At 47.6% G+C, this 11,103-nt stretch overlaps 1 protein-coding gene across 1 annotated transcript in view; it reads right to left on the reverse strand.

Moving 5' to 3' along the window:
- Positions 1-1,636: 1,636 nt before the first annotated feature.
- TMEM132C (transmembrane protein 132C) overlaps positions 1,637-11,103 on the reverse strand; it is a 105,095-nt gene continuing 95,628 nt past the window's right edge. Inside the window, exons 6-9 of the mRNA XM_044440944.1 lie at positions 8,008-8,213; positions 7,099-7,372; positions 5,765-5,956; positions 1,637-2,833 (exon numbers count right to left, since the gene is read on the reverse strand). Of these exons, the coding sequence (XP_044296879.1) occupies positions 1,637-2,833; positions 5,765-5,956; positions 7,099-7,372; positions 8,008-8,213 (1,869 nt within the window). The remainder of the gene's footprint in view (positions 2,834-5,764; positions 5,957-7,098; positions 7,373-8,007; positions 8,214-11,103) is intronic.

The following is an 11,103-nucleotide window of genomic DNA, read 5'->3' on the forward strand; positions in this document are numbered from 1 at the left end:
GGCCCATGGTGGGAGTTACAGCAGTTCTCTTAGTGACAGCATGACAAGTGGGACGAACCCCAAGCAAACGGTAGTTTAGCTACCATGAACTGAACACCACTAGAGAGGGATCGATACCGACTCTGCCTTCTGATAGCAGCTTGACTCCTTCCTCGCCAAACAAGGAGTCGGCTCTAGGTTTTGCCTGCAGAAAAAGGGGTCGGGACAAGGTTTGGTGAAGCAGGAGAGCGAGCACCATTTTGCTGAACCTAAGGTGTCATTCTCCCGAGAGACCAGAAGTGACTGGGAAGTAGGGGGAGTGGAGAAAGTATGTGTAGATATGGGCCAAGGTTGAAGAAAGAACTGGGACTGTCCATTCTTCCTTTTTGTCGTCAACTTTACAGCTTTCCCCAGTGTGGACGGCCTCCAGATCTTTTAGACGCCAATGCCCATCAATAGCAGGCCATCCGTGAGCTTGATGAAATTTGTGTATTTCAAAGTGTCGAAGCTCTTTGTTCAAATGCTAGTCCTCTGAGTTTTTCCAATATTATGATTTTCTCTTTATGTACATAATTTTTTTTTGTGGGGGGGGGAGGGATATTACTTTTGGTCCGTAAGCAGGAGTGGGCAGAAGGAAGAGTTAGATCTACTGATAGACTTTTGGGTAATTTTCAGTAGAATGGCAAAAATCTCTGACTTCTGCCAAATGAGTCTCCTGTATATGAATTTACTGGAAAAAAGTGAAATTGGTGTAACTGGGAATGGATTTTTGTGTTGGAGGACTAATTCTGTTAGATTTTGGTCCTCAAAACACATTCCTGGGCTCAGAACTCTTTTTCACACCAGGTTCTGGATTGGTGGGTCTTGGGCATCCTAGTAAGAGAAGAAAAAAGTTGATCCTGCAAGTTTGAAGTCTGCCCACCTCTGCTGCAGAGAAACTCTTCAATTTGGATATGCTGAATATGTTGACAACTCCTTTTCAACTCCACCCCGCTAAACTGGTTACTCTGAAAGAAAGTTCTGAAAGGCAGAGTTGGTGTGGAACCAAGAGCTGAGTGGGGAAGTTCTGCATTCAGTGCATGGCACAATTATGAGAGAGAAAGAGAGAGAAAGAGAGAGAGAGAGAGAGAGGAAAAGTTAACACCAGCTCTTCTCTCCTCTCTGCTAGACACCATATCCCCTCTCTCCATTTGCAGGACCAGAAAACGACTGATCCCTGCTTTATCAAGAGTCTCCTCGTAAGCCTCACCTTCACATTTTGCTAGCTTTATTAGAAATATAAAGAAATGTTCTATCTTTTTATTTTATTTTTCCTTAAAAAAAGAAAAGAATACTTTTGGTACCTTCTGTTTAATTGTCTTTGTCACCCTAATCATAACTTCAAAAAATCTCCAGTTCATCACATTAGGCAAGCCACTCCTTTGGACTTCTCATTTGGACACATGAACATCCCATCTGGAGTGGGGAAAAGGAAGAACAGCCCACCATGGACCGCTTTTGCCAAGACATCTCCCTGATCGTAAAAATCTGCCTCATTGCTGAGTCTGTTCACTCCCCTCCCAGCACACACTCGTCCACCCAACTTTCTTCTGCATGTCCCAAGACAACTGAAGGCATCAAGGTGTAGTTGCTAACCCATAAAAACCTAGCTCTGGAGCTACACTGTGTCTTTGAGCTTCTCCATGTATTTTCTGATCTCTGCTGTTTCCCCCAAGTCCATATCTTGACACACCCATTTAATGTCATCTTCGTTGCAATTCAGGAGGGAGTTGACGGTGGGGCAACCATCGTCTGGAGGAATGGTGGTGAACGTGGTGAACTTGACGCGTTTTCGCTTGGAGGTGGGGGAATGCAAAGAAGACTCCAGCTTTGCCTCTCTCCCCGGTTTGCTCCCTGAGTCAGCCAACCGGTGGATTTGTCTCTGAATGCTTTTTGGCGTGCTGCCATTGAGGAGTTGGTTGCTCTCCTCCAGACCCATCCCTCGGTCAACGTTGGTTGTGCGTTCGTCTTGCCGGGGCGAGAGATCCACCTGGTTCTCCATCAGCTCGGTCTCATTCCCAAGCCACACCCAGTCGTGCGAGTGGCTCATGGAGGCCTGTCCCTCCACCGGCACTTGCTTGTGCCGGTATTTCAAGGTGAAAGTGGCGCAGTTGATCAGGAAGACTAGAATGGCGAGGCAGAAGACTCCAAGCAGGGCGTACATGCCGATCTCCAGGTCGCTGAGGCCCCTGGGCGCCTGCACCAGGTCATTTTCCTCCAGGCCCCCATGGCTTTTGGGAAGGTCAATCTGAGCTGGGAAGTTGGTGAAGTCTATCGGGATGTTCTGGAGCTGCCCCTCATCGGACAGCTTTTCTCCATCCCGACTGCTTTTCAAGATCTTACCTCTAACTGTAGACTTGGCCGTGGTGCCAGCTTTCCGGGCAGTGCCTTCCTCTCGCTCAGCAGAACTCCCATAGTATCGTCCATCTTGGCCGTACCGCTCCTGGTCCAACGCCTTCTGCCTCCGGTCGCTCGCGTGGTTTTCAATCTCATCGGCATCGTAGTCACCCACACTATGGGTGTCGGCATCATTCTGGCCAAACTTCACCTTGATGCTCCCATTACACACCGCCAGGACACTTTTCCTTTTGGACTTCTGGCAAGCTTCAGATATCATCATGTCCACTTTAACCAGTGCACCCTGCCCTTCACCTTCTGCTGCAACCACAGGCCATGCAGCTGCCGGGCTTTGATGGGCTGAAATGACCGATTCATCAAGTGATGAAGCAGAGAGGGAAAAGTCTTTGGGGTCATAAATATCCAGGGGAGTCACAGAGCCATCGCTGAACTGAATCCAGGAGCTGACCACTGCTTCCTAAAATCAAAAGGGAAATCGTTAATGGTGAGGGCAGGTTTTGGGTTCAGAAGGAGTCTACTCTGCTGGTGGAAGACTTGCCTAATTTGTTAGCTACCACTAACAAGGGTGGCGGGCGGGTGGGGGGGGGGAGGAGCTAGCCTGTTGTCTCTTTCTTGGACCTATTTATTCCAGGTGAGAAATGTGCAACTCCTTCCTTCCATCATAATCTTCCTTCTCTATGGGGGTGTAGATACTGATGTCCTCACACAAAAGCCAGAGTGGTACAGTGGTCAGGAGTGCAGGTCTGGGACTCAGGTGACCTGGGTTCGAGTCCCTGCTCAACCACGGAGCCAACTGGGTGACTTTGGCCCAGTCACGGGCTCTCAGACCAACCCACCTCACAAGGTTCTTGTTGTGGGGATAAGACTGAGAGCAGCAGCAGGAGAACAGTGTAAACCACTCTGAGTTCTTTAAAAAAGGGTGGGATACAAAGCTAATAAATAAATATTGACCCATAGCTTGTCCGCCCACAAGTGTTTGAATGTAGTTGCTATCATTTCAAATATGCCCTGGGCAGAGAAACCCAGCATGGAGGGATATTGGACCTAACCCAGTCTTACACCAAATACATTTTTTTAATCAAAAGTGAGAGATTGTGTTTAATGGGGGCATACACCCAAATGGAAAATACAGGGCAGCCCAGTGAAAACTGCATGACACTTTTCTCCTGTACCATCATTTTCTTGCAAAATGTGTGATTGGATCCTCTTGATCGTGCATTTCAGCTGAGGCATCAGGTTATTAACAGATCAATTTTCATTTCCTTATTCAGATTTTTGATATGCTCTGTGATCCAGATAACAATAGTTTGGAAATGAAACTCAATTTAAAACTAGAATATGTTAAAAAAAATCATAATAACCGCCAGAATAGATGAGAGTTTTCTTTGCAAGCTTCACAAACATTAGCATGGATGATAATCATGAAAGCTATTAGACTGCACATCTAGCAAGGAGGGGAAAACAAGAATATTCTATTGCCTTCTCCTTGAGAACAATATATGAATGGCCTTGATTTAATTGTCTTGTTGTAATATTCTTTCTTGCACGCTGTTAGAAGTCCCCATTAGCAAAACAGTATGATGCAGGAGGTCAACTGATGAAATTTGCTACTTTAGTCGCTGCTAGACTGGCAGAACTAAACACTCATTTCCTCACATGGTGTTCTTGACTTTATGAAAAGCAGTGGGAAGACTTTAAATGGAGGCACGCGACCTTTTCTGAGATATGCTGAGCTCCCTGATGGCTCTCCTGCCAGGGCCCATTGTCATCAGGGATCGGACTGGACCAGGAAGAGAGCCCGAAGTGGGTGGGCCTCTCTTCTCTCGCGCTGGCCCTGTTTCTTACTGCCTGGCGGACTGTCCAACAAGGGACCAAGAAGTTTGGCCAGAAGTCGGAACTGCCTGCCTATATAAGGCTTTTGAGGTCAGGTGGAGGGTTGGACATTTGGCTGAGGGCCGCCTTTGGCTCAACAGCTTCAATCCGTCCTCCGCTGCCTTAAAGGGGGGTCTACTCTCATCAGCCTTCCCCAGCTTCTTCCCCGACTCGCCTTGACACTGCAACTTGTGTGGCACAAGCTACAACTTCAGCCTTGCTTCTCGGAAGCTTTCCCTGGCTGACTCAGCCTCCTTGCCCCACACATTGCGGAGGATCAGCACACTGGTCTCCTAATGAGCCCAATGGCACGCCTGCCTCTGTCAGCCAGTTCTCAGAAGAGCAGAGCAATGGAGGTGAATCGCTTTGCCCTTCCAGCTGGAAGAAATGGCTGCACTCCTTCTGCTCTCTCCCTCGCACTCCCTCCGTGCGTTTCCCTTCACCCAAGATGGCTAATGATGGGAAAAGGGGGAAGATTGAAAGACAGAGCTGAATGCAATTTCATAGATGCTCTCGGTGTGAACCTTTTGATGGGGACTGGGGCCAAGGGCAAGAGAGCACAGCGAGGAAAGCCAAAGGAGGCTGGGTATATTTGCATTTAGGTCTCCTGCTGCCAGGATCCAAGCCCCAGGGTCTGTCATTAGCGGCTTTCCCCTCCCTCCTTCTCCGAAAGCAGAGGCACTTTGTCCTTTCAGAGTGAGGAGAGACTGCAAAAAGCAGAGCTGAATGACTGGCAATCAGGGAAAGGTGCAGGGACTCGGGGAAGGGATACAGCCCCCTGCAGAGCCCCCTGATTCACCTCCTTTTGGGTTCACACCTGGGCTGCCAGGGCCTCCTCCATGACCCCTTCCATACCAAATCTTTCTTTTTCCTGGAGGCAAGGGCAGAGGGGGCTGCAGCTGGCCACTCTCCTCCTCCTCCCATTGTGATGACAGTGCAACTTGATTGTGTGTGTGTGTGTGTGTGTGTGTGTGTGTGTGTGTGTGTGTGTGTGTAAGAGAGAGAGAGAAGGAGTGTGGGGAACACTCCTTGGATGGCTTCCACGCAGAACTTTTCCAGCAACAGAGTCAACACTTTATGAAATTAGTAACTTGGTGAGAGAGCACCTGCATGAGATGCAAAAGGTCCAAGGGATTAATCTTGAGGATCTCCGGTAAGAAAAGCTCAGGAGCCCCAGGTGAGATGAGCCCCAGTTCTGTCTCCATCAGAGATCTGAAACTCATATTGTCTGAATTCTGTAACCTGTGTGAATTAAGCAGGGATCTGCAAGCCTTACTATTCCGTGTGGCTTCAACTTGTCATGGAGTAGGACAGCTGTTGCACAGAAGCTCAGTGAGATCAAGGAATCTCCAACGCATCGACTTCCCCAGCTTCTGGAATCCACCATGTCGGAAGTGAAACACCCACAATGTAAACCCAAGCTCCTCAAGGAGCGGAATCGTGCAGCTTTTCTGCCTAGTTGTGGAATCATATCACATGCGAGCAGAAGACAGATGAGGACATACACTTACTATACCTGTTCGGGGGTATACAGCAACTCCTGAGCAACAACAGTCGCCAGAACAGCCCGGTTACTCGCTGCACTGGGCTGAAGGAAGAGTGACAGCCCAGCGACCAGCTGCACACCCATGTCCATGATGGTCACCTTGTCATCCAACACTGTCACGGTCTTCTCTGCCAAGATGGAGTCGGACAGTGGAGACAGCACCTTTGGGGGACACCATGAGGAAAAGGCTAAAAGAGCAGCAGTTCTCCCCGCTCTGCTATACTTCCTATGATCTGGTATTTTCACACCCTTAATACAGTCCAGGCTATTTTCTGCTGTCCTATTAGAGGTAGCTGGGCCTTCCTGTACCAGTGAGGTTCCTTATCCATAACAGCCCACATTTTGAGCTTCATAGGACCTATCCATGGTGCTGAACCTATTATGGGGATGGATGGCTGTAATGAAGCTCAAAATGAAAGGGTAGATGAGAAGTCCCGCTGACAGAGGAGTTGTCTGTTCCTTGGAGATCTTGACTTAGGAACATGTTATTGGAACAGGACATAGCTTGAATGGAAGAGCATGCGAAGAGCACTAGGGGTCTTCTGTGCATATCTTCACACATCAATCACTCAGAATCCTAATATGTCTCTGATTCAGTGGTGCACAATTCTGCAACTGCAGGCAGAGACCAATGGAAACTTTCCCTTGCTACCATTCACTGATCAGCTCCTGAGTGATTAAGAAAGGCTCTCCAATGGCTGAAGGGACAAGAGCATTAAGAAAGCTTGCAAGCCTGGCGGGAGGTGCCCAGTGGCATTCCTTGAAACCAAATACCTGGGCACTTTTGGGTGGTGAGTAAGGTGGAACAGTCAGTGTGCCTATTCTCTGAATGTGCCCACAATCCAAAATAATTCTGAGCACCAAGGAAGTTTCTGCCTTGTTTTTTGGACAAAGAAAGACTGGAAGCCCAAGAGATTTGCCATCTGGGGCAAAGACCAAGAAGGTGCCCCCTCCTATTCTATGTACAAAAGCTGGTTGCAATGTTTCTTCAACACTGACAATGGAACGGACTCTTCCATTGTATCCCAATGCAGCAGGTTAGCTTGGGGGGACGTAGAGCAGGCTGCTGGGTACTCCCTCGCTCCTCCAACTCCCTGCTGCCACCAACTTGCACCTGCCACCTGAGGCAACCTTCTCACTAGGCCTTCTGGTTGGCCAGCCCCTCTGTGCATGTGTGTGTGTGTCGTGCAACCATCACGGCCTTCAGAAGACTCTTGCCCTGCCTGGAGACCAAGCCATCCTTCAAGTTACCACATCAAATAAACCATCACAGCTTAAACGCTGACCTCACATTGTGGACTGACCTGGACCATTGTCATGCCGACTTCCTGTCCAATGAGAACCTTCCCTCCTTGCAGCCGGGCCACGTGAGGCTCTGCAAGCTTCATGAAGTCTGTCACCAAATCTGTGACATCAAACTGCCAGTCGGAACCTAGCAGATAGGTGAGCTGCCCCCATGGGCTGCTGTCCTCAGCCACAAACTGAGTAAGGACGCGCACCATGGCATGCTGGTATTGCAGGGTGCAGCCTCTCCCCTTCCGCTCATCTTCATCCTCATCCTCACTGTCACGCGTAGGTCTGCAAGATAATCATTTATAGTCATCGTCCTTCCTGACAATGTGGTAGCAGGTAGGTGCTCTACAAAGCCGATGTGTGAGGATGTGAAATGCTGCATGGATGGGGACACATCAATGTGCAAGCGATGCTCTCTGTTTCCTTGGAGACGAGGCCCACATGCCATTAGAGTTCCAGGGCCAACGCATCTGAGCACCTTCTCCAGTTCTCTTGGAGCAGTGTTCCTAAGGCGCCCAATTGTTTTTCCCTTGCACACGGAATCAGTCCCACCTTAGACTCAGGAAGACAGGGGTGCCGAGGAGAACATGTGTTCACGTCCAGGCAAACTTCGCATGTGATCACTGCTCCATTTGCCCAGTCTTGCCCTTCGCAAAGAGCGAGTGCTTATCCAGATAGGACTCAGGGCTGAGCTGAGTGGCAAGAGACTTTTTGGAGGTTCCTAGTGCTCCTTTGCCCATCCCTGCTGATCTCCCATGCACTGACCTTTCCTAGGAGTGGGGAGGGAGAAGAGCAGGAAAGGTAAGCTGTGTGAGGGTGCATCCCTGAGGGCTGTGAAGAGGGTAGGAAATGCCTGCACCATCCCTCTCAGGTACAGCCGGCCTGTGAGAACTTTTGTCACCAGAAGCAACAAGGCTCACCTCTTGTTTGAAACCACAGGAACTCTCCATCCCTTTATTTGGCTCAGCTCTGTGTCTGACACGTCAATCTGGAGAGGGAGGCGTGGGACCCAAACGGTGACCTGCAGAGGAGCGCTCAGGTACTGGTAGGTGAAATTCACAAGTGCATTCACCTTGCCTTTGATCTCCTTGCCATTGACAAAAACGTAGTCACACCGGTCAGAAACCTGGAAGGAAAGAGAAGACAGAAATTTCTGGGTGAGAAGAACCTAGGTACAGGATGGTAGCAACTTGCAAGTTTGAATGCCAATCACAGATACAAAACTATGGATCAACGGTAGGAAAAAAAGAATTCCTTTGTTTAGAAACAGCAGTCCTAAATGGAGGCTGTCCCAAAATCCATTGAGGACTGAGCATGCTCACTGGACACCAAATGGTGGCTACAAATGGGGTGTGTGTGTGTGTGTGTGTGTGTGTGTGTGTGTGTGTGTGCATGCAAGTAAAATAGAGTGGCTAGCATCCCGAAGATTGCAACATCCCATACGTTGCAATATTTTGTTGTGGGTCTCTTGTTTTGCGCAGTCTCATTATGCCTTCCCCATTACGGCTTTTCAGATATTCTAAATTGCCACAACAGGGTGATTCAGAGAAGGGAAAAGCAAGGGAAAATAGTCTCCTCCACTATAAGCCATTATCTGTTTATAAGCATTTACAATTCATGTAAGGCTATCGAGCGTTTCCATTCCCACCCCTGCCCCTCCTCCTTCCACCCCCTACCAACGCTGCAGTGGATTTATCATTAGCATGTAAATACTGTCCTGAAATACAAGCGTGCATTAGCATAGTCAATTTAAGAGTTATATCAGTAATCACTCCTTTAATCAATGTTGTAATTTACAGACCATTGAGTTTTCTCATTTATTACCAGGCCGAGTACAAGTGGGAGGGAATTTTTTAAAAAAGAGGGGAGGAGAAGTGATCCTCTCCCAAAGATATAAATCATTAAGAAAGATGTGGATAGGATGAAGTGGCTCAGTGAGATAAAGTCGTTGTCATAGCGATTCCTAAAGGTGTCATAAATGTCTGGGGAAATCTTGCAATACGTTAATCTTGCACAAAATAGCTTGCAAGGGCACTACTAGCAGAGATTACCAGGCAGGCTGGATGGGCAGCTTCAAGTCCCATCATGATGCCCAAGAAACCGATAACCTCAGAAAATGATTCCTCCTCTTTTTAAGAAATTGGAAAGGTACTTTTCCCCTTATTGGAAGCCAGCTCTTTTAAAAAACAAAATGAAATAACTGGGATGACATGACTACTACTTCCTTCACCGATCAAGTACAGTAACATGGAATTGTCATTTGAAACTTCACTATTGCACTGAAATGAAAATATGGATGCCCATGTTTCTAGGTTTCATGATTGGGTTGAGGGCAATTCCTTAGAAATGAGTAGACTGGGTCATGTGCTACTGAGAAATAACCTTTGAAAGAATGGACACCTCTAGAAATTTGAGGGACTGTCATAGGCACGATCACAAAATGGCTTATATGGCTCATCACACAGAACATGTAGTCTGCCTGGTGGCATCCATGGGGAAGTTAGAATTTGGTCACAGAAGGCTCCCAGGTTGCACAAGAAAGAAAACATACTTTGAAACAATGGGAGGAGTAGAATGGCTTGGTGGGATCCAAGGAAGGTATCTGGGGAATACATGGGTGCCCACACGCCTTAGGTGGCCTACCAAGGCTGAAGACAATACAGCAGTGATGGCAAAACATGAAGAGACCGAGTGCCAACACTGGAACCAAAAAGACACTTATTTATCACAAAGTGCCAACACTGCAATAAAACCTGAAAACTGAGGTTTTAGTTTAGGAAGAAAATCCACACCCGCTCAAGCAAACATATATACAACCTTGGCAGATCCCTGACTGGACATGTAAAAGTTGCGAGGAGCCGCAGCTAATGAGTGCAGCACATGACATCATTGCTTGGCACCGCTACTCTTTCCAAGCATGCGCCAGAAGTGCGCTGTTAACTGATGCGCTGTTGCTGGGGCGATGCGGGGAGCACATGGCTCGCATACCAAAAGAGAGGGCCCTGCAAGCTAGCTGTGGCACATGTGCCATAGGTACATGACCACTGCCCTAGAACTGCCCTCAGACACACCCCTAACCCTAATAGAGGGCAAATGTGCCATTGAAAATTCTTATATTTTAAAAGCCTTCGCCGAGTAGATTTTTCTGCACAGCACATCCTCTCTGCCCATTCTAAGCTCATTCCAACCATCAAAACCGTGCCAGGACACCTCGTTTTCCTAACCCTAACCCTACCCTGGTGCACACCCCTAACCCTAATAAGGGCAGAAGTTCCATTGAAAATAATGCTATTTTGAAAAAGCCTTCCCCGAGCAGCTTTTTCTGCGCAGCTCATCATTTCTGCCCACTCTAAGCACATTCCAACCATCAAAACCATGCCAGGACACCTCATTTTGCTAACCCTAACCCTACCCTGGTGCACACCCCTCAGCCTAAGAGAGGGCAAAAGTGCCATTGAAAATACTGCAATTTTGAAAAAGCCTTCCCTGAATAGCTTTTTCTGCACAGCTCATCCTCTCTGCCCATTCTAAGCACATTCCAACCATCAAAACCATGCCAGGACACCTCGTTTTGCTAACCCTAACCCTACCCTGGTGCATACCCCAACCCTAATAAGGAAAAGTCTATACAAAGTTATTTTTGTACATCTGATGTGTAAAGCCTGGGATCTTGTAAATGTGTGTACATTTGGCATTTTGAAAGGATGTAAATAACGGATGGGGTACTTTCTATTTTTGTAATGTTGCAATTTTTGGCCCTTTTTGTACCTTTGCAGCATGTTTTTATTTAAATAAAAAATTTCAACCTAAAAAAAAAAAAAATTCAACCTAACCCTAATAAGGCCTCACGTTCCATTGAAAATAATGTATTTTTGAAAAAGCCTTCCCTGAGTAGCTTTTTCTGCACGTCTCATCATTTCTTCCCATTCTAAACACATTCCAACCATCAAAACCATGCCAGGACACCTCGTTTACCTAACCCTAACCCTACCCTGGTGCACACCCCTAACCCTAAT

Source organism: Varanus komodoensis, unplaced genomic scaffold (assembly GCF_004798865.1).
Source record: "Varanus komodoensis strain SLA01 unplaced genomic scaffold, ASM479886v1 scaffold38, whole genome shotgun sequence".
NCBI classification, from domain to species: Eukaryota; Metazoa; Chordata; class Lepidosauria; order Squamata; family Varanidae; genus Varanus; species Varanus komodoensis.